We start from the raw sequence: 20,748 nt of genomic DNA on the forward strand, positions 1-20,748 counted from the left end.
GCGTGGGAAAACTAGAAAACTGGCAGAAATTAGGCTTAGACCAATATTTCACCCCATATCTCACAAATCAAAATTATATTTAACATGAATATTAAAGATTATTATTATAAGATATTAGAAAAGATCTATCTTTTATAACTAAAGATATGAAATGAATTATTTTATTTACACTTTATTTTTCAATTAACAAGTATTTATTTTTCATTCCCATTTTTATTAGAAAGATAAAAAAAAAATCTGAGATGTAAAGTGAAAACATCCCCTTTTGTCTTATCTAAAATGCATATGCATGTGTATGTGTGTGTATCATTCTACATATTGAGGCTTCACTTTTCTTGTCGGTATGTAATATTTGTCATGGTCCTCTGTCGTCATAGTTGATTATTGTGTTAACTGATAAGAAGTTCAAGACTTTCATTATGTTTTGTCTTAACAATGCTGTTATTGTATAAATTATTTTTCTAAGATCTGGTCACTTCCCTCTGCATCTTTTCATACTAGTCTTCCTAGGGTTCTGTGAAATTGCCCCCTTCTTCATTTCCTGCAGTATATTAATATATCATAATTTATTTATACCTTTAGGGATAAAGTTCCAAATTTCTTTCCAGCATAGCAATTAAATCATAATTTCAACAACAATGCATCCATATGCCTGTTCCTCCACAGCTTCTCTGGCATCTGACCTTTTACTTTTTTGGTCAACTTTTTCAGTCTCATAGGTTTGAGATGAAATTAGAGAGTTGCTTTATTTTGCATTCTCCTAATTATTAATGATTCAGAATATTTTTTCATGTATCTTTGGAAAGTTTTCATTTCTTCTTTTGCAGACAGCCTTGTTCATAACCTTTCACCATTCATCATTTGAATAATGGCTCTTATTTTCATGAATTTGAGTCATTTCCCTAATATATCTTATAAATGAGACCATTATCAGAGAAACGAATGCAATTTTCCCCCCAGTTTAATATTTTACTTATAATTTGGTTTTGTTTTTGTAAAAACTTAATTATATGTACTCAAAATAGTTCCATTTTGTCTCATGATGTTCTCTATATTTGGTCATAAACTCCTCCCCTATTTTTTCCTTAGTTATCTCGTTTATTTACATTGTGGCCTTTTGTAGCTGTCATTTATAAATTCTATAAACTTTGGTTATATGCTATGAAGTGTTGATTTAAACCTAATTTTTTCCTGATTACTTGACTATTTTCCCATATTTTTGTAGTAGAGTGAGCCCTTAAACCATCCCTGGGGATCATTGGGTTTGTTTTACAGTTGGTAGCCTTGTTTATTTGCTTCTTTATGTTATAAACCTATTCCACTAATTGATACCTGTTTCTTAACTAGTGACCAAATCAAATAATTACTGTTTTGTAATATATTTTGAGATCTAGTACTTCTAAGACTTCTTCCTTTCCATTTTTTTCCTCCATTATTTTTGCCAAGGTTCTTGACTTTTTGTTCCTCTAGATGAATTTTTAATTTTTTCTTAATTTCTTTTGTACTCATATTCAGTGAGTCAAAATACAATTTAATTGTATCATCATATTTCTTTAATTATTTGGATCTGTATTTGGATCTGTAGTGTTTCATAATTATATTCAAATAGTTTCTGGTGTAGCTTAGTAAGTAGATTAGTAGATGACTTCTTAACTAAATAAGGTATAGAGGCAATTACAACATGTAGATAATTTTGGTTTCATGTAATTCAAGATCTTTTGAATAAACAAGATTCACAGATGTTAAAAAGCAATTAACCAGAAAAAAAAAAGTTTTTTATGTGAGATTTCTTAGGAAGGGATTGATATCCAGTATGTTAGAAAGAAATATATTAGTTCTAAACATCATTACCTAATAGAGTAGTAGTCAAAGGATATGACTAAACAGTTCTCAAAAGAAGATTTGCAGACTGAAACCTTATGAAGAATACTCTAAATCATTAATAATTAGAGAAATTAGATTAAAACAACTCCTGAGGTGCACTGCATGGCCTCTGATTGACAGCCTTGACTAAAAAAGGAAAATTATAGGCTGGAGGAGGGGCTACATAGTGAAAATAGCTATATTTAATACATAGTTGACAAAGCTGTGAATTTTATGGTGAGCAATTTGAAATTATGTAAATAAAGTGGATTAAATATCATTTCCCTTTGATGCAGAGATTCTATTACTACATAAATACTCTAAGGAAGTCAATGATAAGAAAGGTTCCATATATACCAAAATATCTATAGCAGCAATTTTTGTAGTAGCAAATAATTATAAATAGAGTTGTAGTCTATTCATTAGGGAATAGTTTAATCATGAATAATGGCTTGTTACTGTAGTCTTAAGAAACAACAAATACAGAAACAATGATGAAAAGAAAAAAAAGGAGTCATATTTTGTATATGTATAAACTAACTTTTTTTTTTTTGCCACCCCCCAACACACATATGCAAGAGATTTTTTTCAGTAGTTAGAAGAAAAGGTTACAACTTTATGTTATATAAGTTTCTTTGAGCTTAATTAAAAATAAAATAACCATGTTTTGATACATATATGATTGATCCCAGCCAGTTTTAAGGAACATTTAGAGAAAGAAAGGAGTTTAGTTTTGGAATGAACCATAACACCGAATATTTCATCACATATATTTTACAAATGAGGAAGTGAATAATCCAAGGTCAGACCGTGGCAGAACAAGGATTTGAACCTGTGCCTTTTGACATCAAATACATGCTGAAAACCTAATATAGTGTTACTAAAATGACAAAACTGCATATACTTAATAATTTTTGTTTAAAATTCTACAGGAAAATATTCCTGACAGCCTTAAAAAATGCTGGACCCTTTTAAAGTCAGAAAACCTGGAAGACTTGGGAAACTAAATCCTATCTCTGGTTCTTAATATTTTTATTATCTCTCCAGGCCTCAGTTTCCTCATTTTAAAAATGATAATATCTTTTATTTCACAAGGTTGTTGTGAGAATCAAACATAAAATGTTTTGGAAATGCTAAAATGGGGCTTGTATGTATATGTGTATGTATATATTACTGCTGTATGTAAATGAGTATGAAATGTTTTAGTAATTCAGACTGTCTTTTATTTTTACTCAAAATTAGTATGTTTTTATTATGTTTGGGCTATTAAGAGCTTAGATTCTTTTTATACAGTCTGATAATATGTTTTTTTGAAATTAATGCAAAATCCACATTTTTAAAGATTAGGTAGGTCATAAAAACCATGTTTTAATAGTTTAAGATTTTAGGCTATGTATGTTCTCTGCAAATAAAGATAATCATCTTGACGTTGGTATATGTGAAAATAGCTGGTGAAATTATATTAAGGAAAATTTTGAGGAAGCTCAGATTTTTCAGCCAGGCGGACATTCTATTAATATTAAGACATTTGTTTATTTAATTGCAATTTGTTTTATGAATATTAAGTTGACTGAATCGGGCTTTAACTTTTTCATCCATGTTTTGCTAAACTATTAGGTAAACCTCACTTATTTTAGTTCCTGCTTTTTGTCCCTCTAGAACCCTCTTATTTTTCATTGTTGCTTAACTTTTTCTACCCCCTACCTAGTATTGTAGTGTTTAGCAAATGTTCTGTAATGAGACCTACAGGGTGGTGCATTCCCAAAGAAGTCAGGTGATTGTTGCATTAAGGCAGCTGCTTGAGGTTCAAGTCAGTCAGTGCCCCTGCCTTCTGCTGCCACAGGATCACTTGTTATTTATCAAAATTCTTAAATAGCTTTCAGTACTAACTGATTTTTAAAGAAAGAGTATGCTGAAGTCTTTTGGGTGATCCAATGGGAATTACATTGATTTGGTGTTTGGCTTTGGTTCTCATCAAGTGGATTACCTCTAAGGTAGGCCATAATTTTTCAGAATTTAAAAATTGTCGTACAAATGGGATAGAATAACTAGTGGATTTCTCATAACTAGTTTTTATTACACAGCAATCATTAGATTTTAAATTAGCATCAAGCCGTCTTACAATTGCTACTTGCCCTTTTTAGTTGTTTTTAAGCATATTTATTCTTAAACCTTAATAAAGGACTTTTTGAGGACTGGGTTAATAATTCTTCTCCATAAAATACATCAGCTTTTTTATAATGACAGAAATTCTATTTTCTGGTGGAGGAGAAAATCAGTAACAGAGACCAAAATACATTTCAGGAATAAACTGTAAACTTTGTCTTTTGTAAGGACAGAGGGTTTTTTTTTTTTTTTTTGTTATTGTTTGATTTAAAAACTTGACCCTTAATTTCCTCTTTCATTTCCAATTCTATATTAGGTCCTCTAATAACAGAATAATTCTTATTGTGAAATTGCCATTTCAGACTTGTATATTTATATGTATATATACAAACTATGTCTCCATCTAAAAAGCTTTTATTATCTAGATGGAGTATAGATGTAATTTTATTATTTTTAATAGTGATCAGATGCCCTCATAAAAGAATTTCTACCAAAACATATACTTCATTTCTTTTACCTTTTTCTTAATTCATTTAAATTTCAAAACATTATAAACTCTGGCAAATTGTTTTTTTAGTGAAAGGAATGAAATATCCTGTTGTCTTGCTGGCCTCCTACCTAAATACCAAGCTGTTGAAGGATTAGTGCATTTTAACCTATTGCCATCTAGAGACTAAAACTGTTCGTTTGAAATATCTTCAGTGATTATAATATTTAGAATTTTTTCTGATCATTTTTTAAATTTTCTTTCATCCTATTCTTTCAACAATTTCATTATCAGATCCAGTAGATTTTACTTAAAGCTTATAAAATCATCATTACATTAAATTTTGCTGATTTAAGAATTTTAAGAAAATTAATGTTTAAGGAATATTACACTTATAAAATGTTATGTATAAAATTTCAGAACAAAATTTGATACATTTTGTGAAGTTGCACATTGTTTTTTGAGATGTCTTTTAATCTAATATAAAGAAAACGGATATATTTTAAATAAAACTTGTAGTTTTAAATCTTAAGCATTTTTATTTTTATTGATTTAATTTAGTACTGTTCACTTGTCAAATTGTATTTTTCTAAAGCTTGTTAAGTTATTGAGTAAAGATCAAATTAATGTTAACAGAAAGTAGGAACTGTAGCTATTTTTAATTGACTTTAATTTTAGTTTATAAAACTTAAACCTTTTTGATCAGATATAGAAATTGAGAATAAGCATTTTTATTAAGCTATTATGAATCACAAAAAGAATAGTAATTCAAATCTGAGTTAATTTTATATTCTTTGGGATTGGGGGACAAATCAGTCTTTGAATGATGAAGAGAAGAGATATTTGTCTAGGTTAAGGCCTAAGAGTCCAGACAAAAGTTTTGGACTGTGTGTTCACATGCCAGCACCATTTACAGATTCCAGCCTTAAATCCTAGAAAACCAAAAGTTCATGATTGTGTGTACGTATATGTATATGTGTACGTATATATATATGTGTACGTGTGTATAAAATCTCATGTATTTTGGTTTTTAAATATTATTTTGAACATGTTTTCTAAACTTTGAAGGATACTTAAAACATTTTTCTTATGTTTTTACTGTTCATATTTGCTAAATTCCTGAGGCCTGTGTTTTCTGTAAATTTTTATAAATTTAGTCTTCCTTGCTTTAAAAACAATTTATCTAATATGTGAACACTTACTTTCATTAAGTTCTGATTTCTGCTTTTCCTTTGACATAAGCCCAACATAATGGTTTGGTATTCATTGATAGTGCCAGTTTAAATTTTTATCAAACCCCTTAAGAATTAAATTGTTGTATTTGTCTTGTTTTAAATAAAATGGATAATTAAATATCAAGCTACATAATAAATATAACATTTATAACAAATACAAACTCAAATTAAAGGTTACTGCTTACTTTATATTCTACTACTCTCCCATTCACATACTCTACAATTTAGCTAAACTGAAGTCATTTCCTCCACATAGTTTGACCTTTCCTGCCTTTCTGTATGTAGTTCCTCAATCTGGCCCTCACATTGCTGCTTGTTGAAACTTTTCCCTTCTGTCAAGACCCACCCTACCACCTGCTCTGTGAAGCCTTCATTGTCACCCAATCCCAGCTATAAATCATCTTTCCCCAATTCAGTCACTCTTTTTCTTTAAAACAACAACAACTTTCCTGTGTAGTTATCACAACCTAACTTGTACTTTAATTATTTCTTTTATGTATGCCTTATTCCTTCACCTATCCGACTTTAAGCTCAAGGGCTGGGTTTCTCTTGTTAACTCAAAAGCAAACTCCTCTTCTATTTGACATTTAAATTGTTTCATAGGCTGGTTCTATATAATGTTCATAGTGTTCTCCTTCACACACTCCTTAGTCTAGCCAAACTGGCCTTCACACATAACATTTCATCTTCTATCTTCATGCCTTTGTACAGGCTGTCCCTTATACCTAGAACGCTCTCCTCATTTCTCCTGCCTTGGAATCTCTAGTTTTTTCCAAAGTTCTACTCATATATCACATCTTGTACCAGGTTTAACTGATCCCTGCAAGTACTCCTTCTAGTGCTGTTCCTTTGCAAGTTTTAGTGGCAGGTAGTTGATAAGTTGTTGAGTGAATGAAGGAGTTTTATGAAAGAATTCACTTCTCTATTCTTTCAAAGTGATTTGTTTACCTAAAGCTTTTTAGGAACATTAATAGAAGTAGAGTACATATTTTTATGTATTTTGTGCATTAAGATTGATTTTATACAGATATATATGGAAACTATTTGAAAATAGTGCAATATTTTTAAATTTTTTCTTCAATTTTGAAAAATTGAACTTTAATCCAGTTTATTTCACATATTCAAGAATATTGGGCAAAATAATTTTTATTATACTTCTTTCTAATGAGAAACTGTATCAGCAGGAGGTGGATTCATTCTGACACCAGAAAGTAGGATAAGAGTGTTGGTGTGATATTATTACAAAGCAGCCAAGGGTGTCGCTTTGGGAACCTGCAGTGTAGTTTGTTTTTTTTCTGTAGCTGTCAGTAGTTTCTGATTAGCTCAGCCTCGCCCATGTTTTGACCTATACTGGCTTGCTTTACAAGCTGTTCCCAGGATGGCTAAATTAGAAAGTCACGAGTGGAAGCCTCTCAGTTATTTCCATTCACTGATGAGGTGGATAAGAGCTGAGTGTTTTATAATTGATAATTGATATGGTGTTTTGATTATTATTTCACTTCACAGTCTTATCCAAAAGATGCATTTCAATTTTTTTTACTATATTAATTTCTAAACAAAAATTACTAGTAACTTTAACAACCCTTTCCAAGTAGATATTTTACTACACAAACTTTGTACTATGATTTGATTATTAGATAGAAACTTCTGACATGTTGTTACAAATTATATGAAGAGCTTTTTCAGAAATAATATTTTTAGATTTTTATTATGAAGTAGGAAGTTTTAAAAGGATTAGCATGTAATTGTTTATGCTGATAGTCAGATCTGGTGCATTATTCAAGATTCCACAACTAAAACATTGAAATAGTTTTGAAGCTTTGTATTTTAGGGATTTTTTTCCCTTCACATGGATTTCATAAATTTTTATTTCATTTGGGAAATAATATCTTTGAAACTTGATTTTGTTATAATAATAATTTTATCAAATAATTATATCTATAAATTAATTTTTATGATTCACTTGATGATTTTTGTTGGGATAATATAACTGTACATTGCATAGCTAAAAATAAGTAATAAGAAGAGATTATGATTTTTAACTCAAGATTTATGTTAAATATATTTAACTGTAATCCTGTCCTTTATGAAATATGTTAACATTAATTTTTAATGTATAAGAACTGACTCAGCTAATCAGTAAGATTTGACAATGAACTACTATTAGAATATTCAGGATTGTTAGCACATTAGAATGACACTTTAGCATAACCACAGAAAAATAATTAATTGTACTTACACTCTTATCCCAGAAGCTAAATGTTTTCCTCAAAACTTAGTAACTTGTTGGACATTAGAAGCTTAATGGAGATTGTTTATAGCATACACTACTACATAGCATGGTTTCCTTATTCTGACTAGAATCATAGAAATCAATATTTTCACATGTACTGTCATGCACCATAAGGTTTTCCCTATAATGAGTATTATTAAATTGAGTTGTATAACTTAATCATTTTTTGCAGGTTAGAAATGGGGAGAGTAGGAAGCCATTGTTAAATCAATGTTTTTTAGCACCAATTGATGACAGGGTATTTGCTTGAGAATAAGTTTACAGGAAACATCTGTAGGGTTGTCTTGTGGACTTTTAGTAGACTTCAATTTATTAAGTAAATTGATTCAATTTTTAAGCAATCTAAGCTAGAATATTGGGCAAAATAATTTTTATTGTACTTCTTTCTAATGTTTTTTCTCTTTTAGTTTAATTTGACAGCAAAGAAGTTCTTTTCCTTAAACATCTAAAAGAAAGAATTTTTTCTTTTATTCAAATTGAATAAAATTGAACAGAATAGCTACAGAAATTGTAGCAAGAAAGCACATTTATGTTTGGTAACAGGCATATTTTATCTCAAGTCCTTTAGACATTTAAAATATGTAATAAAAAGTATATTAAATGGGAATAATAATTTTATTTAGTTCATTGTGAAGAACAGAACACAACCTTTGATTTAATAATTGGTTTGCAAAATCAAACCAGGAATACCTAGTACATAAAAAAAGTGCCTGGTCAGCTCTCTATATTAACTTACTTGTCAGCAAATGAATCTTTTATGTTATAAACTCTATTTTGAAGTGGGTTCAATTTTAGTTACAATTTCTAAGCACCAAAAGGTGTCAGTTTAGGCATATGAGCCTAAAAAAATTTAGTTATATAGTTTTAGAATATAATTTTATATGTATAGAAGACAGACATATTTATATAATTTATAGAAGATTGTTGTGGTATCTCAGAAATTATGTAGTCCATCCAATGTTTTAATTTTGTAGATGAGGAAACTAAAACATAAAAGAATTTGTGACTTGAAGTGATGGTCATAGCTAATCCATTTTCAGAGCCAGGAATAAGATTCAAGTCTCTTTGCTTTTGCATAAGCCAATACTATTTTTACACAGCCATATATTTTTCTTCAGATTATTTTAATTCAAAGTTTAGAATTAAAATTTTGCAAGTTCATGTAAAATTCTGGAATGTGCTATCAAAATAATTTATGAGCATTTATAAAGGGAAATTTTGGTGATACCTGGGAAGGGGTGGGGTGGGGAGGAGGTAGTTAAGATTAGGTCATGCCAGGTTTATTATTTCCTTTGAAAAGCTTAAACTGGTAAATCAGCTTTCAACTCAACAGAGCTGAATTTCATCAAGCATTGAAAAAGTCTCTTGAGATTCTTATGAGCAGGATGGAAATGTGCAATATACAGTCATATACAGAAGAGCATTGGCCTTATAGACCAGGAACCTTGGTCCAAATGTTAATTCTGTTATTTATCATCTTTGTGACTTTTAGAAAAGTCACTAACTTCCTGAATCTTGTTTTCCTCACTTATAAAATGAGATAGTTGGAATAAATGATGGTCTTTAAGTTCTTTTTAGATTTTATATGTGTCAAACTGGAAAACAAACATAGAGAACACTTGGCCTTATCATATAACTAGTAAATGTCAAAGATAGGATTAGAACCAAAATCTTCCTTACTTTAAATCTATTGTTTTCCCTGCAAAACTTCTTTTTACCAAGACATAGTCCATTGTGATAGAAGGTAAGAAACTGTACTCAGGATCTAACAAGTTCTGCCATGTTACAAAATTTCAGAAACATGGCTTTCTGAGGAGTGTGGTGATGAATTCTTGGCCTGTAACAACCATGCAGCAAAGAATTTAAAGTGACCCTGAGGCCTGTGAAGTGCCTTCCCCTGCACTAGTGACTGTGGCATAAAATGGACAGACGGTATAAAGAATCACGCTTTCTGTACAACATAGATAAATGTTAACTTAATTAATGGTATGGTCAATGGAGAGAGTTCTCCAGTGATTGAATAGAAGTAATAATGCCAGAGGAACTAAATCATACCTCTGTATTCTTGTCATAAATGGAACTAGAATATGTGATTGACATTTACCAGAAGAGTACTTTGAAAATAATTACAACTTGTAGTCCAGTGTTTATTGCAGAGTATGAAGAGGTAGAGAATTCAATGAGGAAATCAATTTTACTTTCAAGAGTAAATATATATTTATGTTTGTTATATGATTCAAATATGTAAACTTAATGTTGAAGGTATATATACATTGTATATATTTGAATTCTTATAACTTCAACATAAAAATGGACATGGGTCGGAATATGAAAAATAATGTAAAACGGCTCAGGATTGATTCATAGATCATAGAGCAGAGGATACTAAATACTTTTGGGGGGAAGGGCAGCTTGCATCTTATTGTACTCTCTAAAAATGACCAAGAGAATATTAGTGACTATTATTAACTTATACTTTCTTTGCTCTATAACATTTTAATGAGAATAATATACACCCAGGGCAGAGCCAAGATGGTGGAGACGACACACACATATTTCTTTCTGACCTTGTCCTACAACCTCAGACTTACTAGTGAATCCAACCTCTGAATTAGCCCTGGACCAGAACCCACAAATATTGGGAATGCAGCAAATTACCAGCAAAAGATAATTTCAAAGATCACCAGAAAAGGTCTGTTTCGTTGGAAATGGGAGGGAAGTAGCCAGCACAAGCAGCTGAACACAAAACACCAGCACAGACAGGACAGAATCCCAAGGGCAGTATAGACTTAGCATGGAGGAGAATCTACGGAGAGGAATCTACAACAGCAGTATTGGCTACTTTGCCCTTGCTGCAAGCCAGTAGATCAGCAGAGAAGTTAGAAAACATCCAACACAAATACAAAGGTAAATAGTGAACCTGGAAATGCCAGAATATCATGGGACCTGGCCATGCCCACCCAGCACTGGGACTGAGTCAGCACTGACCCAGCACAGCTGAGGCCACTTCTAGAGGAAGCTTCTGCTTGTAGAGGAAGCTTGGAAAACCTTCCCTGCCCTAAAAGCAGACGTTAACATTTTTTAAAAAATGAATTAAAAAAGTAAAGAGAACTTTCATTGTAGACAGCTTCTATGGTGAAAGAGAAGAACAGATATCAATCAAACCTTGAGGAGACTAAAGGCAGATGTCTCCAGATGAAGCCCCAAAAAGTGATATAACCTGATCTCCGTCACACAAGGTTCTCTTAGAAGAAATTTAAAAGTATCTTAAGACAAAGCTAGAAGAAAAATTGAGAAAGAAAATGAAAACTTTGCAAGAGAGTTTGGAAAAGGCATAAAACTCATTAAAAGATAGATTTGATAAAATGAAAAAAGAAAAACACCTCCCAGAAAAACAGAATGTGTGAAACAGAAAAGGAAAATAACTCCTTAAAAAACAGAATTTGTGAAATGGGAAAAAATTCCATAGTTCAAAACAACTCATTTAAAAATTCAATTGGACAAATACAAAAAAAAGAAATTTAAAAAGTAAATGAAGAAAATAACTCACTAAAATTCAGAATTGAACAAATGGAAATGAATGACTCAATGAGATAACAAGAATCAGTCAAGCAAAACCAAAAAAATGAAAAAATAGGAAAAAAAAGTAGAATACTTAATTAGGAAAACAACCTATCTGGAAAATAGAGCTAGGAGAGACACTGTTAAGTATTATTGGGCTCCTTGAAATACATGATGAAAAAAAGAGCCTAGACATTATCTTTCAGGACCAAACACCTCATGAAAGAGACCCCAAAATTAAAATCCCAAGAAATATCTTGGCTAAATTTGAGAACTATTGGATCAATATTACAAGTAGCCAGAAAGAAACAATTCAAATACCGAGGAGCCACAATAAGGATTACTCAGGATCTAGTAGCTTCCCCTTTAAAAGATCAAAAGACCTGGAATCTGATATTCCGAAAGGCAAAGGAACTTGGAGGGCAGGCAAGAATAAATGATCCTACTAAGCTGAGCATTTTCTTTCAGGAAAGATGATGAAACTGGTGAATTCTATTTATTTTTGATGAAAAGATTAGAGCTAAACAAAAAATTTGACCCCAAATGTGTAACTTAAGAGAAGGCATAAAAAGGCAAAAAGAAAAAAAAAAAAACTTTTAAGAACTATTTCTATTATAGGCATACTTTTTTTAATTGTTATTTTGTATAAAGAAACTGGAAGTAGAAAGAGGATTGTAACAGAAAAAAAGGGGGAAAGTGGAAGTAAAATGAGAGAAATTACATCTCAGGAAGAAGCAAAGAAAACCTGTTTATAATTGAGGGAAGGGAGGATGGCGAATATTGTGTGAAACTTAATCTCATCAGATTTGGCTCAAAAAAAGAATATTAAGTATATTTGGTTTCACTGAGAAACTTCTCTCACCTTATAGAAAAATAGGAGGGGAAAGGCAAAAAGCGAAAGGGTAGGCTAAATAGAAGGGAAAACAGAGATAGTAGGGGAAAAGTATAAGAAAGAGGGAGGGTCTCTAAAGGGAAGGACTTCTTGAGGCAAGTGGTGCTCATAAGTAAAATACTGGGGAGGAGGGAAAGGGGAAAAGGAAAGAGAAAAGTATAATTTGGGGTTAATAAGATGGCAGGAAATAAAGATTTAGTAATTTTGACTGCAAATGTGAATGGAGTAAACTTTCCCATAAAACGTAAACAGATAGCAGACTAGATTAAAAGCAAGAATCCTACAATATGTTATTTATAAGAAATACATTTAAAGCAAAGCAATACATACAGAGTAAAAGTAAAAGGCTGGAACAGAATCTATTATGCTTCAGGTGAAGTAAAAAAAAAAAAGCAGGGGTAGCCATCCTGATTTGAATCAAGCAAAAGCAAAAATTGATCTAATTAAAAGAGATAAGGAAGGAAACTATATCTTGCTAAAGGGTACATAGTTAATAAAGCAATATCAATATTAAACATATATGCACCAAGTGGTGCAGCATCTAAATTCCTAAAGGAGAAGGTAAGAGAGTTGCAAGAAGAAATAGACAGCAAAACTGTAATTGTGGGAGATCTCAACCTTGCACTCTCAGAATTATATAAACCACAAAACAAATAAGAAAGAAGTTAGAGGTAAATAGAATACTAGAAAAGCTAGATATGATAGATCTTTTGAGAAAATTGAATAGAGACAGAAAGGAGTACACTTTCTTCTCGGCAGTTCATGGAACCTATACAAAAATTGACTATATATTAGGACATAAAGACCTCAAAATCAAATGCAGAAAGGCAGAAATAGTAAATATATATTTTTTCAGATCAGGATGCGATAAAAATTAACATTCAATAAAAGGCCAGAGGAAAATAGATCAAAAAGTAATTGGAAACTAAATAATCTCATCCTAAAGAACGAATGGGTGAAATAAATAGCAAATCATAGACACAATAATTTCATCCAAGAGAATGACAAGAATGAGACAACATACCAAAATTTGTGGGATGCGGCCAAAGCAGTAATAAGGAGAAATTTTTTGTCTCTAGATGCTTACTTGGATAAAATAGAGACAGAGAACAGTGAATTGGGCTTGCAACTAAAAAAGCTAGAAAAAGAACAAATTAAAACCCCCCAATCAAATACCAAACTTGGAATTCTAAAAAGAGATCAATAAAATTGAAACTAAAAAAACTAATGAATTAATAAATAAAACTAAGAATTGGTTTTAAGAAAAAAACCAACAAAATAGATAACCCTTTAGTTAATTTGATTTAAAAAGGAAAGGGGAAAATCAAATTGTTAGTCTCAAAAATGAAAAGGGAGAACTATCCACTAATGAAGAGGAAATTAGACCAATTATTAGGAGTTACTTTGCCCAACTTTATGCCAATAAATTTGACAACCTAACTGAAATGGAAGAATACCTACAAAAATATAAATTGCCCAGATTAACAGAAGAGGAAATAAATTACTTAAATAGTCCCATTTTAGAAAAAGCAATAGAACAAGCTGTTAATCAACTAAAAATATTCCCCAGGACCACATGGATTTACATGTGAATTCTACCAAACATTTAAAGTACAATTAACTCCAGTACTAGATAAACTATTTGGAAAAATAGGGAATGAAGGACTGCTACCAAATTCCTTTTATGACATATCCATGGTATTGATAACCTAAACCAGGTAGGACGAAAACAGAGAAAGAAAATTATAGATCAATGCAAAAATCTTTTTTTTTCCTTTTTTTTAAATTATAGCTTTATATTATATACAAGACATAAGTATGGGTTATTTTCACCACTTGCAAAAACTTCTGTTCAACTTTTCCCCTCCTCCCCCTCCCCTAGATGGCAGGTAGTTAAATATGTTAAAGTATATGATAAACACAATATAGGTAAACACAATATAGGTATACATATTTATACAGTTATCTGGCTGTACAAGAAAGATCAAATTTAGAAAGAAGGTAAAAATAACCTGAAAAGAAAAAAACAAAAATGGTTCAAAAATCTTAAACAAAATATTAGCAAAGATATTACAGAAAATCATCCCCAGGATAATACACGACCAAGTAGGATTTATACCAAGAATTCAGGTCTGGTTCAATATTAGGATAACTATTAGCGTAATTGACTATATCATTAACCAAATTAACAAAAACCATATGATCTCAATAGATGCAGAAAAAGCATTTGATAAAATCCAACATCCATTCCTAATAAAAACACTTGAGAGTATAGGAATAAATGGACTTTTACTTAAAATAATCAGTAGCATTTATTTAAAACCATTAGTAAACATCATATGTAATGATGATAAACTGGAACCATTCCCAATAAGATCAGGAATGAAACAAGGTTGCCCAATATCACCATTACTATTCAATATTGTATTAGAAATGGTAGCTTTGGCAATAAGAAATGGAAAAGAGATTAAAGAAATTGGAGTAGGTAATGAGGAAATCCCAAGGACTAGATGGATTTACATGTGAATTCTATTATACATTTAAAGAACACTTAACTCCAGTACTATAGAAACTATTTGGAAACATAGGGAATGAAGGACTCCTACCAAATTCCTTTTATAACACATACATGGTACTGATACCTAAACCAGATAGGATGAAAACAGAGAAAGAATATTATAGAAAATCTCCCTAATGAATATTGATGATAATATCTTAAATAAAATATTAGCAAAGAGATTACAGAAAATCATCCCCAGTATAATACACCATGACCAAGTAGGATTTATACCAGTAATGCAGGGCTGGTTCAATATTAGGAAAAATATTAGCATAATTGACTGTATCAATAACCACATTAACAAAAACCATATGATTAACTCAATAGATGCAGAAAAAGCATTTGATAAAATCCAACACCCATTCCTAATAACACTAGAAATTATAGGAATAAATGGACTTTTCCTTAAGACAGTAGCATCTATTTAAAACCATCAGCAAGCATCATATGTAAGATAAACTAGAACCATTCCCAGTAAGATTAGGGATGAAACAAGGTTGCCCGTTGTCACCATTACTATTCAATAATGTATTAGAAATGCTAGCTTTGGCAATAAGAGATGAAAAAGAGGTTAAAGGAATTGGAGTAGGTAATGAGGAAACCAAACTATCACTCTTTGCAGATGATATGATGGTATACTTAGAGAACCTTAGAGAATCAACTAAAAAACTATTAGAAATAATCCACAATTTTAGCAAAGTTGGAGGATACAAAATAAATCCACATAAATCATCAGCATTTTTATATATCACTAACAAAATCCAACAGCAAGTGATACAAAGAGAAATTCCATTTAAAATAACTGTTGATTGGATAAAATATTTGGGAATCTATTTGTCATGGGAAAGTCAGAAACTATTATGAGCAAAACTACAAAACACTTTCCACACAAATAAAGTCAGATCCAAGCTATTGGAAAAATATCAAGTGCTCTTGAATAGGTCGAGCAAATATAATAAAGATGACAATACTACCTAAACTAACCTATTTATTTGGATTATATTAATTTATATTATCAAACTCTCAAGAAACTATTTTACTGACCTAGGAAAAAATAATTTATCTGGAAGAACAAAAGGTCAAGAATTTCAAGGGAATTAATGAAAAGAAAAGCAAATGAAGGTGGCCTAGCTGTACCAGATTTAAATATCTTTATTATTATTATTATCTTACTGAGGCAATTAGGGTTAAATGACTTGCTCAGGATCACACAGCTAGCAAGTGTTAGGTGTCTGAGGCCAGATTTGAACTCCTGATTTCAGGGCTGGTGCTCTATCCACTGTACCAACTAGCTGCCCATCTAAAACTATATTATAAAGCAGAAATCATTAAAACCATTTGGTACTGGCTAAGAAATAGAGAAGTTGATCAGTGGAATAGGTTAGGTTCATAGAATAAAATAGTAAATGACTATAGCAATCTAGTATTTGACAAACTCATAGACCCCAGCTTTTGGGATAAGAATTCACTATTTGACAAATTGCTGGGAAAATTGGAAACTAGTATGGCAGAAAGTAGGCATAAATCCTGTATACCACAATCAGGTCAAAATGGGTTCATAATCTAGACATAAAGAACGATATTATAAACAAATTAGAAAAACAGGATAGTTCACCTCTCAGATTTGTGGAGAAAGGAATTTGTGACCAAATAATAACTAGAGATCATTATTGATTACAAAATAGATAATTTTGATTATATTAAGTTTTTGTACAAGCAAAATAATGCAGACAAGATTAGAAGGGAAGCTATAAACTGAGAAAACATTTTTACATCTAAAGGATCTGATTAAGGTCTCAATTCTAAAATGTATATTCCAACTGATAAATGGTCAAAGGATATGAAGATAATTTTCAAATGAAGAAATTGAAACTATTTGTCATCATATGAAAAGGTGCTCCAAATCACTATTGATCAGAGAAATGCAAATTGAGATACCACCATATCAGATGACAGGAAAAGATAACAACACATGTTGGGGGGGATGTGGAAAAAATGGGACACTGATACATTGTTGGTAGAAATATGAATGAATCCAACCATTTTGGAGAGCAGTTTGGAACAATGCTTTAAAAATTATCAGATTATACATACCCTTTGATCCAGCAGTGTTTCTACTGGGATTATATCCCAAAAAGATATTAAAGGAGGGAAAGAGACATGTGCAAAAATGTTTGTGGCAGCCCTCTTTGTAGTAGCAGGAACCTGGAAACTGAGAGGATGTCCATCAGTTAATTCAGATGGCTGAATAAAAGAATGTTACGGAATGTTATTGTTGTTTAAGAAATGATCAGCAGAATGATTTCAGAGAGGCTTAGAGAGACCTACATGAATTGATGCTAAGTGAAATGAGCATTATACACAACAACAAGAAGATTATATGATGATCAATTCTGATGCATGTGGCTCTCCTTAAGAATGAGATGATTCAAACAAATTCTAATTGTTCAGTGAAGAAGAGAGCCACCTACATCCAGAGAGAGGACTGTGGGAACAGAGTGTGGAATACAACACAGCATTCTCACTCTCTCTGTTGTTATTTGCTTGCATTTTGTTTTCTTTCTCAGTTTTTCTTTTCCTTCCTTATTGATCTGATTTTTCTTGTGCAGCAATATGTATACATATATTGGATTTAGGGGAGGGGATGGGGGGAAGAAAGGGAAAATTTGGAACAAAAGGTTTTGCAAGGGTCAATGTTGGAAAAATTACCCGTGCATATGTTTGTAAATTAAAAAAAACAAAAAAAACAAAATAGAATGAGCCCCAAAATAATAATAATTAATAAAATATTGAATAGGTTAAAAAAAAAAAGAGAGATCAAGATGCATGCATGGATGCCTTCCTTAATTAGATTCAATTAAGGAAAAAAAAAACTTAGGATAAAAGGTAGCATTTATATAGCTTTTCAGTATTTGAAAAGTATTTTGTATTGTTAACCTTATTTGATCCTTATAACAACCTTGTGAGGTGGGGACTATTATTATCTTTATTTTACAGATGAGGAAAGTAAGTGAAAGAGGTTAAATTACTTGGCCGGGATCATAATATTTTAGCTCTTACATCAGATATGAACTCTAGTCTTAACGATTGATTTTAAGCCCAGTGCTCTATTTACCACACCACTGTCCTGCAGGATATCTTTTATGTATTAATATCAGTCAGTACATAAGACGGAAAATAAATGCTTGCCAAAAGTATTTTATCACTTTTATTGATGATGTCCTATGCAAATGGAACAAAAATTCCCTAAATAATGAGGTTCTCCAAATGTTCTTTGCAGATTCAGTCATTAATCCACAAGTATTTTTTTAAGTGTTGATAGGTGCTAGACTTTGTGCTAATCATTAGGGTTAACAAAAAAACATGTAAATAATCCCTACCCTCAAGAAGCTCACATTCTAATAATGGAAGAATGTTTATGGATTGGTCTTTACAAAGCAGTTACTGCCTGTCTTCTAATCTCAAAAGTAAAGGGGGATAGGAATTGGGAAAGACATTGTGCAGAAGATAGGATCTGAACTGAATCTTGGAAGGAAAATGAAAAGGCAAGGGTGCAGATCGGGAGAGCATTGCAGACACTGAGGATAGCCAGTGCAAAGTAGAAAAGTCACGAGATAAAAAGTATGGTGTTCAAAGAATAGTAAGCAGATGAGGATGTACTTTTATTGTGAAGTGTGTAGAGGAGAGTTGAGTATAAAGAAATTAGAATAGAAAGATGTCAGCTTATGAAGAGCTTTAAATATCCCAGAATTTCTTGATTGATAGTGGAAATAATAGGGAGCCATTGAAATTTATTTTACTGATTGGATCAAGTTCTAGAACTTTGTAGATCTATAATTTTCTTTTTTTTATTTCCAATTAAATGTAAAGCTATTTTCAACATTCACTTTCATAAGATTTTGAGTTCCAATTTTTTTTCTTCTTCCCTTCTCTCTTCCCCAAGGTGGTAAGCTACCTGTTATAGGTCATATATTTACAATCATATTAAAGGTATTTCCATATTAGTCATGTTATGGAAGAAGAATCAGAATGAAAGGGGAAAACCACAAGAAAGGGAAAAAAAGAGAAAGAGAAAATAGGATGCTTTGATCTGTATTCAGACTCCATAGTTCTTTCTCTGGATGTGGATAGCATTTTCCATCATGAATCTTTTGGAGTTGTCTTAGGATCATTGTGTTGCTGAGGAAAGCTAAGTTTATTAATATTGCTCATGACACAATGTTGTTGTTAACTGTATGCATTGTTCTCCTGGTTCTGCTCATTTCTCTAAGCATCAGTCCTTGTAAGTCTTTCCAGGTTTTTCTGAAATCCACTCATTCATCATTTCTTATATAGCACAATAGTATATATTACATTTAAATACCACAATTTGTTCAGCCGTTCCCCATTTGATGGGTATCCTCTCAATTTCCAATTATTTGCTTCTATAAATATTTTTTGTGTTTGTGGATCCTTTTCTCTTTTTTTAATTATATCTTTGTGATATAGACCTAGTAGTGGTATTGCTGAACTAAAGGTATACACAATTTAATTGTCCTTTAGGCACAGTTCAAAATTGCCCTCCACAATGGCTGGATTAGTTCACAACTCCACCAACAATGCCTTAGTGTTCTCAACTTAACACATCTCCAACATTTATCATTTTTCTTTTCTTGTCATATTAGCCAATCTGATAGGTGTGAAATGATACCTCGGATGTTTTAAATGTGAATTGCTTTAATCAATAGTAATTTAAAGCATTTTTCATATGGCTATACATAGTTTTATTTTCTTCATCTGAAATGTCTGCTTTCATCCTTTGACCATTTATTACTTGGATAATGACTTGTATTCTTATAAATGTGATTTACTTCTAGTACTATACTGAACAATAGAAGTGATAATGGACATTCTTGCTTTATCCTAATCTTATTGGGTAGGCTTCTAGCTTATTCCCATTACTTATAATGCTTGCTGATAGTTTTAGATAGATGCTACTTATCATTTGAAGGAAACTATCTTTTCCTATATCATTTTTGTGTTTTTATGGGTGCTGCATTTTGTCAAAAGCTTTTTCTGCATCTGTTGAGATAATCATATGATTTCTGTTTGTTTTGTCATTGATATGGTCAGTCGTGTTGATAGTTTTCCTAATAGAAAACCAGCCCTGCATTACTGGTATTATTTTCTTTTCTTTTCTTTTCTTTTCTTTTTTTCTTTTCTTTTTTTTTTTTTTTCTTTTTTTTTTTTTTTGCTGAGGCAATTGGAGTTAAGTGACTTGGTCAGGGTCACACAGCTAGGAAGTATTAACTATTTTTTGCTCTTCCTGGTTTAGATGTCTCCATATTTGTATCATTAAAAAGAATTTGGTAGAACTCCATCTGTTTTTCCAAATAGTTGTGTAATATTAGAATTAATTGTTCTTTAAATGTTTGGTAGAATTCACTCTTAAGTCCATCTGGCTCTGGAGATTTTTTCTTAGGAGCTCATTGATAGCTTGTTCTAAAATGGGGTTATTTAAATATTTTATTTTCTCTTCTGTTAATCTGGGCAATTTGTGTTTGTAAATATTCATTCATTTAACTTAGATTGTCAGATTTATTGGCACACAATTGGGATAATATAGCTGGTAATTATTGTTTTACTTTATTAGCGGTGAATTCATCCTTTTCATTTTTGATACTGGTAATTTGGTTTTCTACTTTTTAAGAAAAATCAAATTTGCCAATTTGTATTTTTTCTCATAAAACAGACCCTTAGTTTTATTTATTA

The 20,748-nt window shown here is 31.2% G+C and overlaps 1 protein-coding gene across 4 annotated transcripts in view; it reads left to right on the plus strand.

Moving 5' to 3' along the window:
* PDE7A (phosphodiesterase 7A) overlaps positions 1-20,748 on the plus strand; it is a 131,842-nt gene that overhangs the window by 54,149 nt on the left and 56,945 nt on the right. For 2 of the 4 annotated variants that reach the window (XM_051970108.1, XM_051970110.1), the window contains exon 1: positions 3,726-3,857. The exons of the other annotated variants lie outside the window; for them this stretch is intronic. In XM_051970108.1, the coding sequence (XP_051826068.1) occupies positions 3,798-3,857 (60 nt within the window). In that variant the 5' untranslated portion in view covers positions 3,726-3,797. Of the gene's footprint in view, positions 1-3,725; positions 3,858-20,748 lie in introns of those variants that run through there. 4 annotated transcript variants of the gene reach the window in all.

The sequence above is a fragment of the Antechinus flavipes genome, chromosome 1 (genome assembly GCF_016432865.1).
Source record: "Antechinus flavipes isolate AdamAnt ecotype Samford, QLD, Australia chromosome 1, AdamAnt_v2, whole genome shotgun sequence".
Taxonomy (NCBI): Eukaryota; Metazoa; Chordata; class Mammalia; order Dasyuromorphia; family Dasyuridae; genus Antechinus; species Antechinus flavipes.